Source organism: Mercenaria mercenaria, chromosome 10 (genome assembly GCF_021730395.1).
Source record: "Mercenaria mercenaria strain notata chromosome 10, MADL_Memer_1, whole genome shotgun sequence".
NCBI lineage: Eukaryota > Metazoa > Mollusca > Bivalvia > Venerida > Veneridae > Mercenaria > Mercenaria mercenaria.
The window spans coordinates 27,023,321-27,049,841 of record NC_069370.1 but is presented as its reverse complement, the minus strand read 5'-3'; the positions used below and the strand labels follow the sequence as shown (position 1 = coordinate 27,049,841).

Genomic DNA, 26,521 nt, shown 5'->3' with positions numbered 1-26,521 from the left:
ACAAGCAAAAGTTTACGGACGGACGAACGAACGCACGGACGACGGACGCTGCGTGATCACAAAAGCTCACCTTGTCACTATGTGACAGGTGAGCTAAAAAAACAAGAGGACCATGATGGTCCTGAATCGCTCACCTCTTCCCACATGACCCAGTTTTGAGTATGATGTCGTTTTTTTCTATTATTTGACATACTGACCTAGTTTTTGTGCTCATGTCACCAAATTTTGAATATGACCTAGATATTTTCAAGATAAAAATTCTGCCCAATTTTCATGAAGATCCATTGAAAAATATGGTCTCTAGAGAGGTCACAAGGTTTTTCTATTATTTGACCTATTGACCTAGTTTTCAAAGGTACGTGACCCTGTTTTCAACTTGACCTAGATATCATCAAGGTAAACATTCTCACTAATTTTCATGAACATCTCATGAAAAATATGGCCTCTAGAGAGGTCACAAGGTTTTTCTATTTTCATACCTACTGGCCTAGTTTTTGACCGCACGTGACCCAGTTTCTAAACTGACCTAGACATCATCAAGGTGAACATTCAGATCAATTTTCATGAAGATCCATTGAAAAATATGGCCTCTAGGGAGGTCAAAAGATTTTAATAATTTTAAGACCTACCGACCTAGTTTTTGACCACAGTTGACCCAGTTTCAAACTGGACTTAGATATCATCAAGATGAACATTCAGACAAACTTTCAAACAGATCCCATGAAAAGTATGGCCTCTAGAGAGGTCACACGGTTTTTTTATTATATGACCTACTGACCTAATTCTTTAAGGCACGTGACCCAGTTTCAAACTTGACCTAGATATCATCAAGGTGAACAGCCTTACCAATTTTCATGAAGATCCATTCAAGGGTATGGCCTCTAGAGAGGTCACAACATTTTTCTATTTCAAGATCTACTGACCTAGTTTTTGATCGCAGTTGACCTAGTTTCGAACTTGACCTATATATCATCAAGATAAACATTAAGACCAACTTTCATACAGATACCATGAAAAATATGGCCTCTAGAGAGGTCACAACGTTTTTTCATTATCTGACCTACTGACCTACTCTTTGAAGGCACGTGACCCAGTTTCAAACTTGACCTAGATACCATAAAGATGAACATTCTGACCAATTATTATGGAGATCCATTCAAAAGTATGGCCTCTAGAGAGGTCACAAAGTTTTTCTATTTTTAGACCTACTGACCTAGTTTTTGACCGCACATGACCCTGTTTCGAACTTGACCTAGATATCATCAAGATGAACATTCAGACCAATCTTCATACAGATCCCATGAAAAATATGGCCATTAGAGAGGTCACAAGGTTTTTCTATTATTTGACCTACTGACCTAGTTTTTGATGGCACATGACCCATTTTCAAACTTGACCTAGATATAATCAAGATGAACATTCAAACCAACTTTCATACAGATCCCATGAAAAATATGGCCTCTAGAGAGGTCACAAGGTTTTTCTATTATTTGACCTACTGACCTAGTTTTTGGCGGCACGTGACCCACTTTCGAATCTGACTTAGATATGATCAAGGTGAACATTCTGACCAATTTTCATGAAGATCTCATGAAATATATGACCTCTAGAGAGGTCAAAAGGTTTTTCTATTTTTAGACCTACTGACCTAGTTTTTGACGGCACGTGACCCAGTTTCGAACTTGACCTAGATATCATCAAGGTGAACGTTCTGACCTATTTTCATGAAGATCTTGTGGAATATATGGCCTCTAGAGAGGTCACAAGGTTTTTTCCATTTTTAGACCTACTGACCTACTTTTTGAAGGCACGTGACCCAGTTTCGAACCTGACCTAGATATCATCAAGGTGAACATTCTGACCAACTTTCATGAAGATCTTGTGAAATATATGGCCTCTATAGAGGTCACAAGGTTTTTCTATTTTCAGACCTACTGACCTAGTTTTTGAAGGCACGTGACCCAGTTTCGAACTTGACCTAGATATCATCAAGATGAACATTCTGACCAACTTTCATAAAGATCCCACAAAAAATGTGACCTCTAGAGTGGTCACAAGCAAAAGTTTACAGATGGTCGTACGCACGGACGCTGCGTGATCACAAAAGCTCACCTTGTCACTATGTGACAGGTGAGCTAACAAAAAAAAAAAAAAAAAAAAAAAAAAAAAAAAAAAAAAACACTAAAATTTAAAACAAGAGGACCATGATGGTCCTGAATCGCTCACCTCTTCCCACATGACCCAGTTTTGAGTATGACGTCGTTTTTTTCTATTATTTGCAGAGTGACCTAGTTTTTGAGCTCATGTGACCCAGTTTTGAACTTGACCTAGATATTATCAAAATTAAAATTCTGACCAATTTTCATTGAAGAAGATCCATTGAAAAATATGGTCTCTAGAGAGGTCACACGGTTTTTCTATTATTTGACCTATTGACCTAGTTTTCGAACGTACGCGACCCTGTTTTGAACTTTACCTAGATATCATGAAGGTGAACATTCTCACTAATTTTCATGAAGATCTCATGAAAAATATGGCCTCTAGAGAGGTCACAAGGTTTTTCTATTTTTATATCTACTGGCCTAGTTTTTGACCGCACGTGACCCAGTTTCGAACTTGACCTAGATATCATCAAGTTGAATATTCAGATCAATTTTCATGAACATCCATTGAAAAATATGGCCTCTAGAGAGGTCACAAGGTTTTTCTATTTTTATACCTACTGGCCTAGTTTTTGACCACACGTGACCCAGTTTCGAAACTGACCTAGATATCATCAAGGTGAACATTCTGACCAATTTTCATGAAGATCCATTCAAGGGTATGGCCTCTAGAGAGGTCACAAGGTTTTTCTATTTCAAGACCTACTGACCTAGTTTTTGATCGCAGTTGACCCAGTTTCAAACTTGACCTATATATCATCAAGATAAACATTCAGACCAACTTTCAAACAGATCCCATGAAAAATATGTCCTCTAGAGAGGTTGCAACGTTTTTTCATTATTTGACCTACTGACCTACTTTTTGAAGGCACGCGACCCACTTTCGAACTTGACCTAGATATCATCAAGATGAACAATCTGACCAATTTTTATGGAGATCCATTCACAAGTATGGCCTCTAGAGAGGTCACAAGGCTTTTCTATTTTTAGACCTACTGACCTAGTTTTTGACCACATATGACCCTGTTTCGAACTTGACCTAGATATCATCAAGGTGAACATTCTGACCAACATTCATAAAGATCCCATGAAAAATGTGACCTCTAGAGTGGTCACAAGCAAAAGTTTACGGACGCACGACGGACGCCGCGCGATCACAAAAGGTCACCTTGTCACTTTGTGACAAGTGAGCTAAAAACGAACGGACTTAGAAACAAAAACCTTGTAGCCGACTGTTGGATTTTCATATGAGACGGCACTCATCTATGTTTCCTTTTATTTGAACAGGTTGATGAAAAGATATTTAAGAAAATGTCACTTTAACCGAGGTATCCGCCATTTTTTTTGGCACTCCAGATTAGCGAAAAAGTCACGTGGTACATGCACCCTGATACCAGAGTGTTAAAAAGAACATGCAGGTGTTGTACAACATACAAAACAAGAGGGCGATGATGGCCCTATATCGCTCACCTGTTACCATTGCACTTGAGGACAAGAAGGTCCTCAGAAAAATATCTAAGTCTAAAGGACAGGAACAACAAAGGGAAGAAATCTAACCAAAAAGAAAAAAGAAATTTTACAAGGTACAGATATGTCAAAATGCACCTAAAAGTTGGAGGTACCATCTATGTTGTACCACAGAAAAGTGGTCTCGGTTTTTCCCTACAGCCAATAATAAACAAGAGAACCATGATGGTCCTGAATCGCTCACCTCTTCCCACATGACCCAGTTTTGAGTATGACGTCGTTTTTTCTATCATTTGACATAGTGACCTAGTTTTTGAGCTCATGTGACCCAGTTTTGAACCTGACCTAGATATTATCAAGATAAAAATTCTGACCAATTTTCATGAAGATCCATTGAAAAATATGGTCTCTAGAGAGGTCACAAGGTTTTTCTATTATTTGACCTATTGACCTAGTTTTCAAAGGTACGTGACCCTGTTTTGAACTTTACCTAGATATCATCAAGGTGAACATTCTCACTAATTTTCATGAAGATCTCATGAAAAATATGGCCTCTAGAGAGGTCACAGGGTTTTTCTATTTTTATACCTACTGGCCTAGTTTTGACCGCACGTGACCAAGAAACTGAACTAGATATCATCAAGGTGAACATTCAGATCAATTTTCATGAAGATCTATTGAAAAATATGGCCTCTAGAGAGGTCAAAAGATTTTAATAATTTTAGACCTACTGACCTAGTTTTTGACCGCACATGACCCTGTTTCAAATTTGACCTAGATATCATCAAGATGAACATTCAGACCAATTTTCATACAGATCCCCTGAAAAATATGGCCTTTAGAGAGGTCACAAGGTTTTTCTATTATTTGACCTACTGACCTAGTTTTTGAAGGCACGTGACCCACTTTCAAACTTGACCTAGATATCATCAAGATGAACATTCAGACAAACTTTCATACAGATCCCATGAAAAATATGGCCTCTAGAGAGGTCGCAAGGTTTTTCTATTATTTGACCTACTGACCTAGTTTTTGACAGCACGTGACCCACTTTCGAACTTGACCTAGATATCATCAAGGTGAACATTCTGACCAATTTTCATGAAGATCTCATGAAATAAATGGCCTCTAGAGAGGTCACAAGGTTTTTCTAGTTTTAGACCTACTGACCTAATTTTTGAAGGCACGTGACCCAGTTTCGAACTTGACCTAGATATAAACAAGATGAACATTCAGACCAAATTTCATACAGATCCCATGAAAAATATGGCCTTTAGAGAGGTCACAAGGTTTTTCTATTATTTGACCTACTGACCTAGTTTTTGATGGCACGTGACCCAGTTTCGAACTTGATTTAGATATCATCAAGGTGAACGTTCTGACCAATTTTCATGAAGATCTTGTGAAATATATTGCCTCTAGAGAGGTCACAAGGTTTTTCTATTTTTAGACCTACTGACCTAGTTTTCGACGGAACGTGACCCAGTTTCAAACTTGACCTAGAAACCATCAAGGTGAACATTCTGACCAATTTTCATGAAGATCTTGTGAAATATATGGCCTCTAGAGAGGTCACAAGGTTTTTCTATTTTTAGACCTACTGACCTAGTTTTTGAAGGCACGTGACCCAGTTTCGAACTTGACCTAGATATCATCAAGATGAACATTCTGACCAACTTTCATAAAGATCCCCTGAAAAATGTGACCTCTAGGGTGGTCACAAGCAAAAGTTTACGGACGGACGCACGGACGCACGCACGGACGGACGACGGACACCGCGCGATCACAAAAGCTCACCTTGTCACTTTGTGACAGGTGAGCTAAAAAGTTACTAAAAATAAGCTATTTATAGTAACGTAAAAGGGAAGTAATTAAAACAAGAGCTGTCTCCAAAGGATGACACATGCCCCCGATGGCACTTTGAATGAATAGTTATGGCCCATGTTAGAGTTTAGGACCTTTGACCTACGGAGCTGGGTCTTGCGCGCGACACGTCATCTTACTGTGTCACACATTCATGCGTAGTTATTTTAAAATCCATGCATGAATGACAAAAGATATGGACCGGACACGCCCATCAATGCACTATCATGAAAAATGACCTTTAACGTCTAAGTGTGACCTTGACCTTTGAGCTACGGACCTGGGTCTTGCGCATGACACGTCGTCTTACTGTGGTACACATTCATGCCAAGTTATTTGAAAATCCATCCATGGATGACAAAGATATGGACCGGACACGCCCATCAATGCACTATCCTTTAACGTCTAAATGTGACCTTGACCTTTGAGCTACAGACCTGGGTCTTGCACGCGACACGTCGTCTTACTGTGGTACACATTCATGCCAAGTTATTTGAAAATCCATCCATCGATGACAAAGATATGGACCGGACACGCCCATCAATGCACTATCCTTTAAAGTCTAAGTGTGACCTTGACCTTTGAGCTAAGGACCTGGGTCTTGCGCGCGACATGTCGTCTTACTGTGGTACACATTCATGCCAAGTTATTTGAAAATCCATCCATCGATGACAAAGATATGGACCGGACACGCCCATCAATGCTCTATCCTTTAATGTCTAAGTGTGACCTTGACCTTTCAGCTACGGACCTGGGTCTTGCGCGCAACACGTCGTCTTACTGTGGTACACATTCATGCCAAGTTATTTGAAAATCCATCCATCGATGACAAAGATATGGACCGGACACAAAAATTGCGGACAGACTGACAGACCGACAGACTGACAGACCGTTCAAAAACTATATGCCTCCCTTCGGGGGCATAAAAAAATTATTGTAAGTGAGCAAAAGATGGATCTACCAAATAAATCTGTTGACATAAATGAAATTTCAGATCAGTATCTTCATTAGTTACGGAGATATACCCATTTTAATTTGAAATAAAGGGTGGTAATTTGACATAAAATCAGTCCATAGTTATCTACCCTGATTGTCTCAGTCCAACTAATGACAATTATGGAATTTCAAATAAGTCCTATAAGTACTTAATGATATAAATCCATTTTGATTACAATCAGGGGAGGTAATCAGATATAAAATAACTCTGGAACCTACGATTATATCTGATTTGTCATGGAATCCAAGATTTATTGCTGTTGAAGATATTTTGGAAGTTTGTATCAAATAAAACCATAAATGAAGTCTCTATATGGCTGCAAAAGCCAAAATAGCCAATTCTGGACCTTTAAGGGGCCATAACTCTGGAACCCATGATGGAATTTGGCCAGTTCAAGAAAGGAACCAAGATCTTATGGTGATACAAGTTGTGTGCAAGTTTGGTTAAAATAAAATCATAAATGAAGCTGCTATTGTGCAGACAAGGTCAAAATAGCTAATTTTGGCCCTTTCAGGGGCCATAACTCTGGAACCCATAATGGAATCTGGCCCGTTCAAGAAAGGAACCAAGATCTTATGGTGATACAAGGTGTGTGCCAGTTTGGTAAAAATCAAATCATAAATAAAGCTGCTTTTGTGCAGACAAGGTCAAAATAGCTAATTTTGGCCCTTTCAGGGGCCATAACTCTGGAACCCATAACGGGATCTGGCCAGTTCAAGAAAGGAACCGAGATCTTATGGTGATACAAGTTGTGTGCAAGTTTGGTTAAAATAAAATCATAAATGAAACCACTATCGTGCAGACAAGAAATTGTTGACGCACGCACGCATGCACAGACAACGAACGAAGGGTGATCACAAAAGCTCACCTTGTCACTATGTGACAGGTGAGCTAAAAACAAGAGCTGTCACTAATGGTGACAAATGCCCCCGCAGCACCTTGACCTTTTTAGTGTGAGTAGGTAGGTAGGGGGTTTTTTTTGTTTTGTCTTTTATGCCCCCAAACGGAGGCATATTAGTTTTTAACTGTCCTTCCGTTCGTTAGTTAGTTCGTTAGTCACAACGTTAACTTTTAACTTTTTGCATGAAGGCATTTTACTCGCGAACCACTGCACCCAGGACCTTCAAACTTCACATGCTGATAGTACTTATTGAGTACACCACCCCTACTGACTTTGGGGTCACCAGGTCAAAGGTCAAGGTCACAGGGACCAATGTTAACTTTTTGCATGAAGGCACTTTACTCGCGAACCACTGCACCCAGGACCTTCAACCTTCATCTGCTGATAGAACTTATTGAGTACACTATCCCTACTGACTTTGGGGTCACCAGGTCAAAGGTCAAGGTCACAGGGGCCAATGTTAACTTTTTGCATGAAGGCACTTTACATGCGAACCACTGACCCAGGACCTTCAAACTTCACATGCTGATAGTACTTATTGAGTACACCATCCCTACTGACTTTGGGATCACCAGGTCAAAGGTCAAGGTCACAGGGGTTAACGTTATCTTTTTGCATGAAGGCACTTTACTCGCGAACCACTGCACCCAGGACCTTCAAACTTCACGTGCTGATAGTACTTATTGAGTACACCACCCCTACTGAATTTTGGGTCACCAGGACAAAGGTCAAGGTCACAGGGGCCAACATTAACTTTTTGCATGAAGGCACTTTACTCAGGAACCACTTCACCCAGGACCTTCAAACTTCACATGCTGATAGTACTTAATGAGTACACTACCCCTACTGACTTTGGGATCACCAGGTCAAAGGTCAAGGTCACGGGCCAAAGTTAACTTTTTGCATGAAGGCACTTTACTCGCGAACCACTGCACCCAGGACCTTCAAACTTCAAATGCTGATAGTACTTATTGAATACACCACCCCTACTGACTTTGGGGTCACCAGGTCAAAGGTCAAGGTCACAGGGGCTAATGTTAACTTTTTGCATGAAGGCACTTTACTCGCGAACCACTGCACCCAGGACCTTCAAACTTCACATGCTGATAGTATTTATTGAGTACACGGCCCCTACTGACTTTGGGGTCACCAAGTCAGAGGTCAAGGTCACAGGGGTCAATGCTAACTTTTTGCATGAAGGCACTTTACTCGTGAACTACTGCACCCAGGACCTTCAAACTTCACATGCTGATAGTACTTATTCAGTACACGACTCCTACTGACTTTGGGGTCACCAGGTCAAAGGTCAAGGTCACAGGGGCCAATGTTAACTTTTTGCATCGGATTTTCCCAGGTTGATATTTCTGTCTTAGAGACACCTCATCCCTGTCCCTGTACACGCTACTGCTACCATTTATACCATACACATAGAGAGAGAGGACAGAGAGACACACACACAGGAGTGTTACAATATAAATCAAAAGAGAATTTACAGCGGGAACTAATATTTCCTGTCCATTTCTGGTCATGAGAAGGATAACCTGTCTTTTTCATTCGATACACCTCTCCCAATTAAACTCGTAGGCGCTGTCACCGATAACGTTATGGATGCCGTCATTTTTATCCATTGTCGCCGCGCAAAATTCATCTATTTATTGGATGTTAATATGAAAATAGTTAAGAATCTCACGTTTCATGACTTGATATACAGACGGTAAACAAAGACCCTGAATTCTGAGCACTAAAAATGAATTTATTGCTGATGCACTCTGTATTACATTTTGGCGGGAAAACAATACACGTGCGTTTCATGTCTTAAGTTTTCTGTTGTCGAATAATTCTTTATTAAATGTGTGCATATTTTCCTCATAACATATGAGAATAGATTTCAACACTTAGAGGCTTATGTAAATTACATGCACTTTAAATAAAATTTCAGAAATGTAGTTTGTCTTTTCACACAGTATTTACAGAAGGAAAGTTTTAGATTGACGTCCAGAGATTGGGAGTATGACTCTTTTTGGTGAATCCTTTTAAACCACATTACCATGGATCCGTAGCCTCATTAGATATCACTCTCTCTCTCCCTACATTAAGTTCGTCTATTAAAAAAAACAATGAACAAAATTAAATTATGATTATGATAAATCTGAAAGTTCTGACAGGCAATGTAGCGGGGAGGAGGAAGTTTGGGACAGAAATTCAGAAGCTGTTTCAGCAATTTATTAAAGACACTAGAAGATTTAAGTAAAGGAAGTGTCTAGTCGTCCGGTAACCGGACGACTAGCATTTCCCCTGGAGATTTTCTAGTCATCCGGTAATCGATTTCTCAGTGAATAAGTAGTGTTCTGGTCTAATTTTACCTGTTATTTATTTAAGATATCAATACATTATCTGCAAACAGAAATTTGTTTGAAAACATACCAAAGTGTATTTTTAATCTTCTCGAGAAATTTACTGCCTTTTCAGCCGATAAAACGGAAGTTTGCAAAAATCAATAATGACGAAACGAATAGAAACGGATGATTGTGTCGTTCTCATCTTGCTGTTAGAGAGTGTTTAGTACTGTTTTGGAATAGGCATAACGATTTAATTCCAAACTGTGAGAAGTTTATTATAAGTAAAAATCTTGTTTTTCATAATTGTTATCCCGATTACTTACATGTCCCTATTTAAACTGATGAAATGATTATCATGTTGTTTCTTTATGTTATTCTTTAGTAATTTTTGAACTTTTGACAATGAAAAAACTTTGTTATGTGGAATCGGTATCGATTTGGAACATGGACATTGATTTAATAAAAATAACTAATGGAAAATTGCATTGAATAAAATCGGTCCAAAAATACAACAGTGCTCCTGCTAGCTATTTACAGCAGGGCGCATCGCCCGTTCCGAAATTCGTTCCGCCCTGTTGCCCTGCCAGGCACTTTGCCCGTTTTACAACCATTCATTTCTTTTTTTAGCCAAACTTCCCTTTTTTTGCCTCAGTGATTATAATAAACTGCTTTATTGCCCCCTTTTTATCGAGTGATACACGCCGGGGGGCATTGACATAATTAGCAAACAATTAAACAATTACCTGCTGTAATCGTGCCCGAGGCAGACCATGATATTTTAGACTGCTCCACTAGCATTAAAATCACTGAACCTTTGAGTTAAAACAGTTTGCAAACCAGTCTGAAATCATTATCATTTCGCGCCACCTGTCAAAGTGTACATTCGTTTTCGGTAATATAGTCGTAAATACCCCTTTATACACAACTGAAACTTAAGTCCAGACAACAGACATTTAAATCTAATTAATAAAAATCGATCACAATCAAATTTAAATTGGAAAATATTTTGATTTTATCGTTTTACAAGTTTTTGAAATCGAAAGTAGGTTGTCGTCTGCTTTGTGAATTTGCCGATTTTTCATGAAGATTTCTTTGAAATTAGTTTAATAAGATGTAATGACAGGGTACACTTTAATGTCAGATACTGTAAAATGCTGTTAAACTGTCTTTGCATCATAATAATTTTTCAAAAATATTGTTTAAACTGGACATTCGACAACTTTTAGAAAAAAGTGTAACCATATCCGGATATAAAATTTTGGATACCCGGAATATGTCTAGTACAAGTGCTAAACTTGCTTTTAGACTGTTGTAAGTTAAAAACTTTGCCTGATTTCATTTATTTAAGTGGAAGTTTAAACTTTTTTCTGTATATATGTTGCACGTATAAATTTATAAATATCAAGTAGCCTACATCAAGAAGATGTGTACTGAAATTGTAACAAGTAAAATAGGCCTAACAAATTGATATTGTTATTCAGTATGCAATTACAAAGAAATGTTACAAGTTGAAAATCAATGCCAAGTAAAATACAAACAGCAGAATTTTTAGTTAATAAATAGGTGCATTAGAGATGACAGACATAGCCTTTTAAAAGACCATACCTAAAGTGTGCCAAAAACATGCCTAAATTATGCCAAATTCCATGCCTAAAGTATGTTAAAATGCACTGTATGCATGGACCAGTTATATTTTTTTCCCGAAGGAGCACGGTCCCGGACCGACCACCACCCCAGAAGTGCCCTTTTCAGTGCCAGCACCCTGCCCTTTTCTAATCCTAGCTGGAGCACTGTACAAGATGTTAGCATTATTGTCACTGAACAGTTCGATGCATAGCAACAGTGAATGAATCAATAATGATGTGTAGGGTTTGGCAGTTTGATGATTTGTATAACAATAAACATGTGAACATACAGAAAGAGTTTAAATGTGTATCAGAAAATTAATTATACCGTGATCAAATAATTTCATAGATTTTACAAATAAGTCATTTAAAGAATCTGCTACAATGTACAGCGAAAAGGAGGTCCATATCATACTAAAATATGTAAAACAAGAGCTGTCTCCGTAGGATGACACATGCCCCCGATGGCACTTTGAATGAATAGTAATGGCCGATGTTAGAGTTTAGGACCTTTGACCTACGGAGTTGGGTCTTGCGCGCGACACATCGTCTTACTGTGTCACACATTCATGCATAGTTATTTTAAAATCCATGCATGAATGACAAAGATATGGACCGGACATGCCCATCAATGCACTTTCATGAAAAATGATCTTTAACGTCTAAGTGTGACCTTGACCTTTGAGCTACGGACCTGGGTCTTGCGTGTGACACGTCGTCTTACTGTGGTACACATTCATGCCAAGTTATTTGAAAATCCATCCATCGATGACAAAGATATGGACCGGACACGCCCATCAATGCACTATCCTTTAACATCTAAGTGTGACCTTGACCGTTGAGCTACGGACCTGGGTCTTGCGCACTGCACGTCATCTTACTGTGGTACACATTCATGCCAAGTTATTTGAAAATCCATCTAACAATGACAAAGATATGGACCGGACACGCCCATCAATGCACTATCCTTTAACGTCTAAGTGTGACCTTGACCTTTGAGCTACGGACCTGGGTCTTGCGCACTGCACGTCGTCTTACTGTGGTACACATTCATGCCAAGTTATTTGAAAATCCATCCATCGATGACAAAGATATGGACCGGACACGCCCATCAATGCACTATCCTTTAACGTCTAAGTGTGACCTTGACCTTTGAGCTACGGACCTGGGTCTTGCGCACTGCACGTCGTCTTACTGTGGTACACATTCATGCCAAGTTATTTGAAAATCCATCCATCGATGACAAAGATATGGACCGGACACGAAAATTGCGGACAGACCGACAGACTGACAGACCGACAGACGGTTCAAAAACTATATGCCTCCCTTCGGGGGCATAAAAAAAAATACTAGTGAAACATACGTTCGTAGCATTGCAATGTACAACGAAAATCACCAATAGAGAAATGAAAAAAAATCCCTTAACATGTTTAAAATGTATACAACCATTGTATGAATAAGCAACAATGTGAAATCTTTATCATTATCATGTGTTCTAAGAAACAATACAGGGTTGTTTGAAATCGCATTTAGTAGCACAAATTTTTCCTATGTTCTCAAGGAATGTGCGTTATATTTTTCAATGTATGTTATGAAATCAATGGTCCATTTAATGGATCTTGACGGGAACAGCATAAACTTACAAAGAGGATTGAAGGAAGAATAAAGATAGGAAAAGTGCAACTTCGTTGCTAATTCATATCATCCTTAATGATAAGCATTAAAGAATCTGCTACACAGAAAATCTCAATATGAACCAATCAGAATAGAACAAATGAGTAAAAATAAAAGTGCCAATTCAATGTCGTATATAACATTTTTTGCTAGTAACGGGTTTTCTGGATCAGGAATGGACATTGTGCCACAAGCTAAAATTCGTATTGCAGTTCAGTGGTCGTGAAAAGAACATGAGTGCAAATGTTATTTTCCATTGCCGCACTGTTCATATTTTAGTTAATACATCCTGAAAACTGCTAATGAAGCTTGAAAATTTTGGTAAAAACATATTTTGTGAGTTTTGCGCTGTGAGGTAGAATGGTACACAAATGTACAAAAATAAAGTAAAAACAAAATATGACATTATCAGTGTTTTTTTTTTATTGAATTACAGATTTCCAAATCCGTATCTTAAAATGCAAATTAAACTTAAAATGCATAATGCAAAGACTTTAAACATAAATATTTAAGTTAAGGTGAATATGATTTTGTTTTCAAAACCTCAAACTTCACTATCATTACTAGTAAGCATTACTTTCAAACATATCTATTTATCATAAACATTACTTTCATCATAGAGGAACACTACTCGGTTTGTCTCGAACAATCAGGTTTTACTTAAATATCAAGCAAAATGTTTGATTTAAATACTCTGAAAACTATTGCATAACGTACTTACTGTAATACATCCACTTTAAAGTTTAAAACTATTCTATTTCAGTTAAGAACTCTAACGCGAAAATTAGATGTCACGTACACAGGAAATTTATGCGAGTAGAGCTTTTATTATTAATAACTTTTGCTTCAAACTTTTAATATTGATAAAGAACATATATAGCTAGAATTCTAGGGCATTTTTAGTCTAGTGAGATATTCACATAAAATGAAGCAAAATTATATAAAAACGGTTGATTTTAAATAAAACTTACTGTAAAATTTCACACAGCCCGATCGTAAATAACTATTTTGTTTAAAAGGTTAAGTAATTTATACCGCTACAATCATTAAATTTAGACTTTTGGCAAGAAATTGCAAAATAACAGATCAGAAAAAAAAACATTAAGAAATGACAAAATGACAAGTATTTAAAAATATAGAGTAAAACTGTAAAACGGTATTGTTAAAATACACAGACTGGTTAAGCATATTTATCGAATTGACATATAAATAAGTCCTGTTTTTATAAGTTTTAAATAGTTTTAACAGTTTTATTATTATCATTATTAGAATAACAAGAGCTGTCTCCATAGGATGACACATGCCCCCGATGGCACTTTGAATGAATAGTTATGGCCGATCTTAGAGTTTAGGACCTTTGACCTACGGACCTGGGTCTTGCGCGCGACACGTCATCTTACTGTGGTACACATTCATGCCCAATAATTTTTAAATCCATGCATGAATGACAAAGATATGGACCGGACACGCCCATCAATGCACTATCATGAAATATGATCTTTAACGTCTAAGTGTGACCTTGACCTTTGAGCTACTGACCTGAGTCTTGCGCGCGACATGTCGTCTTACTGTGGTACACATTCAGGCCAAGTTATTTGAAAATCCAGCCATGGATGACAAAGATATGGACCGGACACGAATGCACTATCGTGAAAAATGACCTTTAACGTCTAAGTGTGACCTTGACCTTTGAGCTACGGACCTGGGTCTTGCGCGTGACACGTCGTCTTACTGTGGTACACATTCAGGCCAAGTTATTTGAAAATCCATCCATGGATGACAAAGATATGGACCGGACACGAATGCACTTTCATGAAAAATGACCTTTAATGTCGAAGTGTGACCTTGACCTTTGAGCTACAGATCTGGGTCTTGCGCGTGACACGTCATCTTACTGTGGTACACATTCATGCCAAGTTATTTGAAAATCCATCCATGGATGAAAAAGATATGGACCGGACATGAAAATTGCGGACAGACTGACAGACGGTTCAAAAACTATATGCCTCCCTTTGGGGGCATAAAAAGCAGAGCTTAGGCGTAGTTCATGAGAAGTGGCAGTCTTGACCTTAGATGCTTTGTGTATAAGTCAGGTATGAAACCACGGGTCTTCTCTTAGATGATTCCAACAAACAAATTCACGACATAATTAATTTTTTATAAATTCTTTGGCAATGCAGAAAATTTCATGGTATAGATCCAATTGTAGTAAAAACATTACAAAAACAAATTTAAACACCTTCACCAATACCTAGACATGTTATAAAATTACATCTGGGCCTTGAATTAAGGCCCCCTTTTATACAAATCACATTTTAAATATTTCAGAATATATCCAGGCATCGACATGTATTTCAGTTCAAGTCTCCGAATTCAAATTTCGCTGGGCCTACGATTGATTAGTTTGACCGGAAACGGTCAAAACTACGCAGCGCAGAACAAATAAATATGAATAAAAAAAAAACAAAAAAAAAAACAACACTTAATTATTCATAACTATGACGTTCACAGAAAGCTACTGTTGGTCAGCTGAATAAATACGGCGAAAGAGGTCCATACTTCGGACACAGCTTCATAAAACGTCTCTGTAGAAAATGGAATACTTGACAGATTCCAGACGACATGCATACAGGAATGGTGATCTAGGTGTGAAGCGACTTCAAATACTTCTTCAGCAAACTCACGTAGCTAAATATGACATCTTTTCTATTCAAGTCGGGGAGGATGACATGATATCACTTACCAACAAGAAGCTGATGAAATCCCTTTTAAACATCTACAACGAGTTGACATCGAGAGGAGTGAGACTGGTTGTATTCGGTTCGCTGTTCCAAAGACATCACCGGCGCTATAACAAGTTCTAAATGCAAGCACCTTAACAAAATTCTGTTTAAGTTACACCTATGTGAAATATGGCACCACGGTGATTCACTAATAGGCAATGACAGCATGGACCAGAAAGACGGAACCAACCTCCCGGACCATGTCATGAACACGACTTTGCCAGTAGCATTGCAGATGTGTTCCGCTATCTGTTTTATTACATTTAAGACTAATAAACTGTCCTTTTAAGGACAACAAAAGTCCTTCTAAGGACTACAACATACGCCAAGAAGAACCTCTCATACTGTTATACTGTTGTATGCAAACATTTTTCATATACCAAAGATACATCTATTTATCAATGTCTCAGACATACACTTATAATAAAATTTCTTAATTAAAAAAGAGTAACAAATAGAAAACATTATAATGCACAATGCATAGTTCAGTGCTCATCTAATAATAGAGCGAGATGACAACGACACAATCATCCGCTTCTATTCGTTTCGTCATTATTGATTTTTGCAAACTTCTGTTTTATCGGCTGAAAAGGCAGTAAATTTCTCGAGAAGATTAAAAATACACTTTCAAATTTCTGTTTGCAGACAGGTATTGATATCTTAAATAAATAACAGGTACAATTAGACCAGAACACTACTTATTCACTAAGAAATCGGTTACCGGACGACTAGAAAATCGCCAGGGGAAATGCTAGTCGTCCGGTGTCCGGTTACCGGATGACTAGAATGCAGGCTAGGCGTTCGGTTAAGTAAATCTAAAGCGACCAACTTCACAAAGTGACTAATAAAGTGTTAAGTTTACTCAGAGAAATTATTCCACAAAGAGAAGAATATATACGCAGAGTCTATTGTCAGCTGAAAATTGACATAAAGGAAAAACAACAACAACAGCTTGATAGGTTCTCGCGAAGTCTAACTTTCTTTCGAGTAGTGAATAGTTAATTTGTAGGATAAATCCCCATTAAAGGCCATGCCTTAATTCATATTAATTAAGTAAAATATTTGATTGTGTCTACTCTTTCCAAAACAAAATGAACAAAATTATGAAGGCAGTTGCACGAATAAATTTTACAGAAAACTGTGTGTGTGTTCCGGTATAACGACAGAAAACTGTGTTTGTGTTTGGGTTTAACGTCTTTTTCAACATTTTTTCAGTCATATAAATAGCAATGCAACCTCCGCTAGGTGGCGCTGGTGTACTATTTTCCCGTACTATTTTTGGCTGACCTCATATTTGGTATCATTTCTTACGGTCGATTTCGGTATTAAAACAAGCAAATAGCTGGGAACCACTGTGCCATATATGGAGAAAAAAGAAGTCCGCAATGGGAAATGGTACGCCTTTTTAAATTATTGCGCGAAAACATAAACAAAACATGGATTGAAATTTTCATAAGGTCCGGAATTTGTAAAAACGGTGCCTTTCGCGAGAAATTCTGCCTTTGTGAGGTAGTTTGATCATTGTTTTACTTAAAATACCTCTATTATCCAAAGTAAACCACCGTAAACTATTATGATTTGGTCATTTTGTGAAGCATGTGCAGAAAGCCATGAACGGCAACTCTTGATTTTCCGAACGTAAAACGCGCACTTGTTCGTACCGGGTACGATAATTGCAAAAACCTTGAATCGATTTTGAGGTATTTTACACCATTCACAATTAGTTGTTAGTGTGTTGTTGAAGTCGTACATTCATAAATTACAAAAAGTGAATAGAAATTCTACAAAATAAGTGAGAGTGCAACAAAATGACGCTAGAAATTGCCGACTTGTTTCGTAACCAAAACCTTTCGTACCCAGCTATTTAAAAAACAACGCCGTAGGTAACAGAAAAACGTTGCTGACGTTTTTAAAGCTAAGACAGTTTTAGCAATGCATAAATCATGGAAAATTATTCTAAACTCATAAATTTATGGCACATAGATGCTTTATACCATTAATTTTACCATTTTGAGTGAAAATAATGTTGTTTCAAGTCCAGTCAGTGTCACTTAGTGTCAGTGACCCACTTGACTGGAATGGGTCACCTGGGTGTCTGATCTGTGCAGCAGGACTCACTTAATATCTTAGTGACAAGCTTTGATTACTTTTATTTATTTATTTACTTGAAAAGGTTGAACTTGAATTTTGAAAGTACTTGGACCCAGGCCACAAAACTGTAGATTTTTGCATGTTTCACTTAGCTCTTTGAGCTAGCCCTTGCTTTTGTCATTCACACATAAACTCTCTTGGTATGCTTTATCAGGAATCTAGAATGGTCCAGTAATGTAGCCGGTTGTGAAACATACTTTCTGAATATAACTAAGTACTAAAGTCCTATCAATGTTCAAGTGTTTGAATCTTCATCTATACTGCTGAATGGTGAAAGGAAAGCTGTAGTCTATAAAGATATGTTAGAATCAAAATATAGCATAAGAAGATGAAATATCATAAAGCCATATTAAAATATACAATTATACATAGTTCTCGGGTCATCCGTTACATTTTCCCTGCTGTTCAACTTGTTTAAGTTTAGTTTTAAATTCATGTTACAATGCATGAATTTTTCATCAGTTTCAGACAAAAACCATTGTTGCAGACAAACCTGTGCTAAATACCACCTGAACAATAGCACCTTTCCAGAAAGACTACTCTAGCAGTCTCCTTGAATATTATTACTATCCGGTATTTTAAAATATTGTATAATGGAAACAGCATTTGATTTATTTGCAATAAATGGCTCTTTTGATAGTTCCAAGGGTGGTCTTTAAAGACAGGTTTGCATGTAAATACATTGAACAAGATTATATATTTTCTCTCTTTTTTTCTCATGGATAACTACATGAACGGGAACCCCTCTGTACTGCATAGTGGACTTTATACTTGTTTTAGCTGTGAATGTTTCATTAGATTTTTGTACACAAAAATCAACATAGCTATTCATAGCTAGTGGTGAAGTAAATTATGCTTTTTTATGACCCCGGAGGTGGGTGTATTAAAACGCATTGTCTTTATGCGTTGTGTCTGTGCATGTGTGCGTCCGTATCAATTCTTCTCTTAGCTGTAACTCTGCAATCTGCAAAAGGATTTTGAAGTTACTTGGCATAAATATTCACCATAATGAGACAATGTGTCATGCCCAAGACCCAGACCCCTAGTTTCAAGGTCAATGTCTCACATGGAGGTCAAAGGTTAACAGTGTCTGTTTCGGGTCTGATCCATAACTCTGCAAACCATTAAGGGATTTTGAAACAACTTGGCATAGATGTTCACTATGACATGTCATGTGCAAGACCCAGACTCTTAGCTCAGAGGTCAAGGTCACACTTACAGTTTAAAGGTTAACACGATCTAATTCTTGCCCAGTCTGTAATCTACCATTAATGAAGGATTTTTAAAACTATCTGGTACAAATGTTTCTTATATTGCGATGATGTATCTTGTGCAAGACCAAGACCCCTAACTCCAAGGTCAAGGTCACATTTAGAAGGCAGTGGTGTTCCTTGTCTGATCCTTAACTTTGCCATTTATCAAAGGGGTTAAAAATGATTTGACGCAAATGTTTACAAATTGAGTAGGTGTGTCATGCTTACGACCCGTGTCTCTGGGTTCAGGGTCAAGGTCACGAGATGATGTGTACTTTTTTGCACAGACAACTTATAATTCTTAGGCATGCTTTGGAAACAATTGTCATCAACAGAGACAGCTCTTGTTTTTCATGCATTTGGAATTACATGACTGTTTATGACATACTATTGTGAATAGGCCTATGTTTATGACCAGAATCTATACTAATATTACCAAGGAATAACAGAAAAAAGCTTGAGGTTATAGACTTTTGGTGCCTTTTCATACTATAGATACTACTAAAGTCAGTTGCTATTGTTTTTGTGTCAGATTTTTAATAAAATGTCATTTTTTGTTATCAGGTCATTTTTCAGGCTAAAAGCTTTAAAAATGGCTTAATGAGCCTTAAAAACGCCCATATTTGCATGAACATATTTTTTCTTAATTTTATGGTAAATTATTTTTTTTTACTTCCATGTTGTTCTTGGGTATATACTCTTATGAAAAAATGTCATTTCAAGTGGAAAAGTCTGATTTATAAAAATGTCTTTGCATTGCTAATATAAACGACGGTAAAGAAAACTGAGAAAAAGTAAGTCTGTGGCAAGACTGCAAAATGTATAAACAGCTTATATGACCGCAAAATTAAATACCTGTATCCTTGGATCTAGCGTTTCATCTTCAATTTCTCCAAGACAAGAAGGTGACAGCCGACCTTCTGAGTCGGCCATCTTCCTTCTTTTGTTTTTAAATCTCTAAATGAAAAAAAAAGGATGCTAAAATAACAATTGATAACTAATTTTAATCACATATTTCATAAAATTAAAATATTTAGGTCTTTTTACTATTATACTGAATTTTCACTTCAAGATATTAATTTTTATAATTTGCAATTTAATAGAGATTAACAATTGTTTTGTACGTTTTATCTTTGAATGTTTCTCATTGCAGAGTTGGCGCAGCCGTTCTGCGCATGCGCGGAATTATTATCAAATGGAACGCACGGCAAAAATACTCATTTTTTTGCATGTCCGCACGCATTTAGTGTATAATGTGCATAATATACTGACTAAAGGTTATGGTTTGAATCACCATGGTTACAAAATATATATATTTAAGGTGTTTTTGTTCAAATTCAGTTAATCCGGTATATACCGGAGTCTGTAATATATCACGGGCGCACCAACTCTGTATTTAGTCGCAGCCTTTATCTTTATTTCGGTAAAATTACTCTTTTTTTTAAGGTGGCAGGGGAGTGCAGATTTGCGAATTCCACATTGACGTGTGGGTACCAGTGTTGAAATATTATTAATTTTACCCAGGAGCTTTATAGTAATTTAGATCAAGGCCAACAAACTGACGTCATCGTAATGGATTTTTCTAAGGCATTTGACAAAGTCAACCATTTGAGGCTAATTTACAAGTTACAATCCCTAGGTGTTAGTCCCCAAATAACTAATTGGGTCAAATCCTTCCTCTCTAATCGTACTCAGAAGGTCGCAGTCGAAGGTCACCTGTCCAGCGAACTTCCGGTCCTGTCTGGAGTTTCACAGGGGTCTGTCCTTGGGCCATGCCTTTTTCTTGTATACATTAACGACCTGCCTGACTCAGTCAAATGTAAAACCCGTATGTTTGCAGATGACACCATCGTATACCTCACTGTCAAATCAAATAATGATAGCATAGCCCTTCAAGAAGATCTCCATAAATTAGAAACATGGGAAAGAGTCTGGCAAATGGAATTTAACCCCGACAAATGTGAAGTCCTTAGAGTAAGTAGGAAGAGAAATCCCTTTATATATCCCTACAGGTTACACAATACAGAGTTAAAGTCCACCTCATCATCTAAATACCTAGGAATAACTATCTCCAATGATTTGAACTGGTCACAACACATAGAAAACATAACTTCTAAGGCAACCTCTTCCCTTCGATTTATTCAGAGAAATGTCAAGACAGATAGCATAAAGGTCAAAGAAGCTGCATACACCACCTATGTCCGCCCCCAGCTAGAATACTGTTCAACTGTGTGGCATCCCTGGCAGAAAACCCTCACCCATCAACTTGAACGAGTCCAAAGGTCAGCAGCTAGGTATGTTATGAATGATTACAACTATACAAGCAGTGTTACTGAAATGTTGAAATCCTTAGAATGGAAAACTCTCCAGTACCGTAGGTTAAACTGTTCATTACTTTTGTTTTACAAAGTAAGGACCCAGACTGTTGCTATTGACCAAGGTTACTTGACCCCCATTAGAAATCTGAACTACTTGATCCCTTATTCCAGCACTCAATACTTTGCTAACTCTTATTTCCATAGAACCATCCGTCTCCGGAACTCCCTCCCCACATCAGTCAAAGCTAGCCCCAGCCTCAGCATCTTTACAGAGAGGCTGGCGGCGGTCACTATGTAATTCTTCCATTCTGTCCTATTTTAACTGTAGCATACTGTCCTTTTATCTTTTACTTTTAATACTGTAATATACTAAATTTCTTTAACAACTGTTTCTCTGACAGCGCCGACCGGTCATAATCGGAAATCGATTGTTGGTTGTACCGATGTAGATGTAGATGTAGATATCCATAGAAATCTCGTTTTTGCTTATTTTTCTTTGAAACTACTATGGACTATTGCAGATACTATAGACTACATAAAGACGACTCTCCGGTCCTATGCACCTGTCGCTTTCCATGCCAGATGTAGTGAAAATTGGCCAAATCACCCAAATTTTATATACCAAAATTAGCCTAACCGGCCCTCACTTTGAACTCTGCCATTCATCCATTTTGTATTTTTAAATCCAATTTCGTAGCATATATGTATAGTGCGAACATAGATGCATACCCAGGTGGTGTGGAATGTGTCTCCCAACCACCACTTTATTTCCCTAATTTTCACTTGAAAAAAGTGGATGGATAACAGCCGAGCGTCTGGTCGACTTTTTGTTCTGATGTTTATGTTTTAGCCTCAACCGGAAGTACGGAGCTAGGAATTTTAAAACACCCGCCATGTAGAATCATTAACCGTTCCTCATTCCCCAGATATATGGCTGCCAGGTATTTCAACACTAATTTTTCACTTGGCATGGCAACAGAGGTCTAAATTGAGGCTAGTTTTTGTTTAAATTTCATTGTGGATGTATTGTTGACATTTTGGTAGGAAAAATGGGAGAGCAGGTTGTATTTGGTGAAGTCAAGCTCAATTTTAGTATGAGTAGTACTTCCAGTTCACAGCAGTGTGATTTTGATGTCAGTTTACAGTAAGTAAATGTGACCAGAGAAATCTCTCTTAGAAGATAAATGACCCCTACTTTTCTCTTCATTTTATATCAGTTTTATCATAACTCTTTAAAATGAGGTAAGGATTTGTTCTCTGAAATGGGTCTAGCTATGTTTGGTAGCTCTTTGAAAAAGGTCAGTTTTATATAGAATATATAGGGAAAACTATTTAAGCTATTGTGACCTTAATGTCCGTACAGGTTAGATAGCACTAAATATCGGGTCTAACACGAAGCGTCAAGAAGGTTTATTTTTGTATTCTAAGTTATTTCTTAATAAGAAAAGTGACTGATGATACCCTACATCTACATTTACTGTGTAGAATCTACTGCCCAACAATCAATTCTGATTATAATTGGGAGGCACTTGTCTGGGACAGACTGTTACAAGATGAGCATGCAAGCTCATTAGTAGCTAAACAATTTCAGCTCAGAGATGTTTATATGCTGTAAGGAACTCTTAACGGACGCGACCATCAGAAAATAAAAACAGCGTCAGTTAAGTTATGTTAGCCAGAACTAGCTCATTAGGTGCAAAGTTAAAAAGAACTACAATTACTAAGATTAATCAAAGCGCTGATAGCGCTGCAAGAACAGGGTTTTACATATGAAAACAAGGGATGTTAGTCAAAACGTCCCCTAGTCAAAACACTTCCCATTTTGGTCAAAACGTCCCCCTTTTCTGGTTTAAAACGCCCCCCTTCCAAAAATTACCAGGTCAAAACACCCTCCTTAAAAATTATATATGTAAATACATATTATTTAAGTTAATTTGGTAAACATTATTAAATTATAATGTTCATTATATTGTTTTACATGCATAGATTTTAATTAGAATATTGTAAACCATTAGTTTTAGAATGTTATATGTTGTGAAATTATTTGATGTTTATATTGTGTAAAAGTGATGTTTCTGTTATTTATTAATAAAATTAAATGAAATTATAATGTTGTTATGTTATCAATGAAATTGTTACAACTGCATGAAGACAGAGCGTTAATTGATCAAACAAGCTGTTTGTAAACAGGTATCTAAAAGTATAATTGCACAACAATTAAATAATGTGAAAAGAGTTATAACTATTAAAAATGAAGTGTCCTTACATTTAAGGAGATAGAAATCACAAATTGTGCATAAGTAACTGAAAAAAAATAAAATTGTGCATAAGTAACTGAAAAAAAAATATTGTAAGAAAATGAAATGACTGAAAATATAATGAGGGAATCTTTGATGCGGCGTTGTTCAAGGGATTGCCAGTTGAGATCTTTAAGCTTTTGGGTGACACTGCTTGTTTGACCATAGTCGTTGTACTCGTTCAAGTTTGTATGTGAGGGATTTTTACCAAGGGTGCCATATAGAGGAACAGTATTCAAGCTGCGGGCGGACATATGTGTTGTAATCTGTTTCTTTTACTTTTCTTTTGTTTGTTTTGACATTTCTTTTGATGAATTTAAGTGAGTTATTTGCTATATTATGGAGTGTGTAATTGTAGATGATATGTTTTTCTTTCGAGTAATCCTCAATACCTCACACTTATCCGGATTGAAGTCCATTGACCAGTCCTTTTCCCAGGCTTCTAGGGAATTGAGATCATTTTGTAGGGATTGGGATCAAGCGAGGATTTAACCGTCAGATAGACAGTAGTGCCGTCTGCAAAAAGTCGTGGCTTACTTTTGATGGACTCAGGGAGGTCATTTATGTAGGCTAGGAAGAGCTGATCCTTGCGGAACCCCAGAAAGCACAGGAAGTTCATCTGAGTACATCCACAACTACCCTTCGGGAACGGTCCTTGAGGAATGACTTGATCCACTGGATGCTTATGGTAGACTCCCAGGTTCGAGCTTATGAATCAATTTATGGTGATCAACCTTGTCAAAAGCTTTACTGAAGTCCATGACGATGACGCCAGTCTGTTGGCCATTCTTAAGATTGTCAAATACCTCTTGTTTGAAACTTATAAGTTGTGTTTCATAGCTATGCTTTGACCTGAATCCATGTTGATACTGGCTAAGATTATTTCTGGCAAAGTGGGACATGATATTTGAGACAAGTGTATGGTCCATTAATTTAGAGGCAATAGATGTTAGCGATATGGGCCTATAGTTACTGGCCTTGGATTTGGGACCTTTCTTGTATACTGGTGCAACGACTGCTCTCTTCCAGTCATTTGGGACTTGACCTATTTCAAGAGATAGTTGGAATATCTTTGTAATAATTGGGGCTATCTCTTGGTGAAGCTGTTTTAGTAATCTTGGGTAAATTTCATTATGAGCAGAGGCTTTATTTGGATTAAGCCCCATTCTTAGTTCTGGCTACCATAACTTATAACGCGTCCATTAAGTTATGGCGAAACCCCATTTGGTTTACTAACCAGTATCAGACCGCAACATCTCACACAGTCTCTCATGAGAAACTGATGACGTCATGCAACAGTTCAGAGCACGTGGTTATTTTTGAAAATCAAGATCAAAATTTTACCTATTTATGAATTTAATTTAATCATAAACATAACCATTTTCAATAAAATTCATAAAAACATACCTTAGAAGGTTTAAGTTCCCAGAAAAGGTCAATAAATAACGATTCTATACCGCCTATTTGTTTTCAAAATGAAGAGTACCCTGATCAGGTGACAACTGCAATGGCGGACAAAATATTGCAGACAGGGGTACCAATTTGAAACTTGTATGTATAACTTGTGTTCAAATTATGTTTCATGTTGTTTTGTGCCAGATCAAAAGAAAAATGGAATGGAAATATTTTAAAGTAAAAGGTGAGTCCATTGCATTTCATTTGATGAAATTATAGCGTGGCAGACTTCTGGCACAATTCCTGGTTAGGTTTCAATACGGGATTCGTTTCAGCTCAGAGATCCGTAACAGCATATAAACATCTCTGTCTGAGCTGAAATTTTTTAGCTTCCCCATTCTAAGACGATCCGCAGCAGTTGCTATATAAACATATAGCGAAATCGCCTATACATGAATCTACAATAAAATATAGCTGTCCATTCCACCCATCGATTGTAACATGACTGTGAGATTCTACTCTGCTTCCGTTATATGCCGACTAAATACTCGACTTTTTCAGTGTTAAGTAGTAGTAATAAAAACTACATCAAATTTTCTGAAACAAACAATTTCTAACAGATGAATTTATTTGTTTATATTTTTACCGTAAGCAATTGTTTCAGCCCGGTAAGTTTCAACTTCAACATCAGTGCATCTATATCTGGTCGTGTGCGTAGTTTGCAATTTCTGCGTTGTAGGCACCACAAATGTCAACTAGATTCTACTTTGACAGTAAATAAATTATAATTCATGTTCCAATCTTCCAGACTCAAGTGTTTACGTGTTTATTTGCCGCAATGTTCTGGCGTGTATGTTTCAGTGCCATCATGTAGGTGACGTGTACTATTTTTAGAAACTGCATATATAAACTTCGAATGAAGTATTTACTTCTGATTTCTGTATAATTCGACCTTAGATGTTATTGAAAATAGCATTTTCACAGCAGTAACTACTTAATACTTTAATTAAAATTTACTGAATATCAGAAAATTCCGTTTTATGCAACACTTTCCATTCGTGGGGAGTTTTTAATAATAGCATAAGGCCAGCCGAATGACATATCGAGCTAAAATGTAGTGATGTAAAATGCGAAGAATTTGCGTGGTTAAAATCGAAATAACAAATATGGTCCAATAATTTTATCAGTTAATAAAATATGGGCAGTCGTTTGGATGCGAGTAATAAATCACTCGTGCTACGCACTCGTATTAACTGATAAAGTATAGGGACATATTTATATTTTCTTAATTAATAA

General features: G+C 37.3%; 1 protein-coding gene across 3 annotated transcripts in view; it reads right to left on the bottom strand.

Annotated features, from left to right (window-relative positions):
* The window catches only part of LOC123559584 (SH3 domain-binding protein 5-like), a 218,352-nt gene extending 198,166 nt beyond the window's left edge, over nucleotides 1-20,186 (bottom strand). Inside the window, exon 1 of one of the 3 annotated variants that reach the window (XM_053552560.1) lies at nucleotides 20,071-20,186. In XM_053552560.1, coding sequence (XP_053408535.1) covers nucleotides 20,071-20,148 — 78 coding nt within the window. In that variant the 5' untranslated portion in view covers nucleotides 20,149-20,186. The remainder of the gene's footprint in view (nucleotides 1-20,070) is intronic. The other 2 variants (XM_053552562.1, XM_053552561.1) reach the window with 2 other exon arrangements.
* Nucleotides 20,187-26,521: the final 6,335 nt, after the last annotated feature.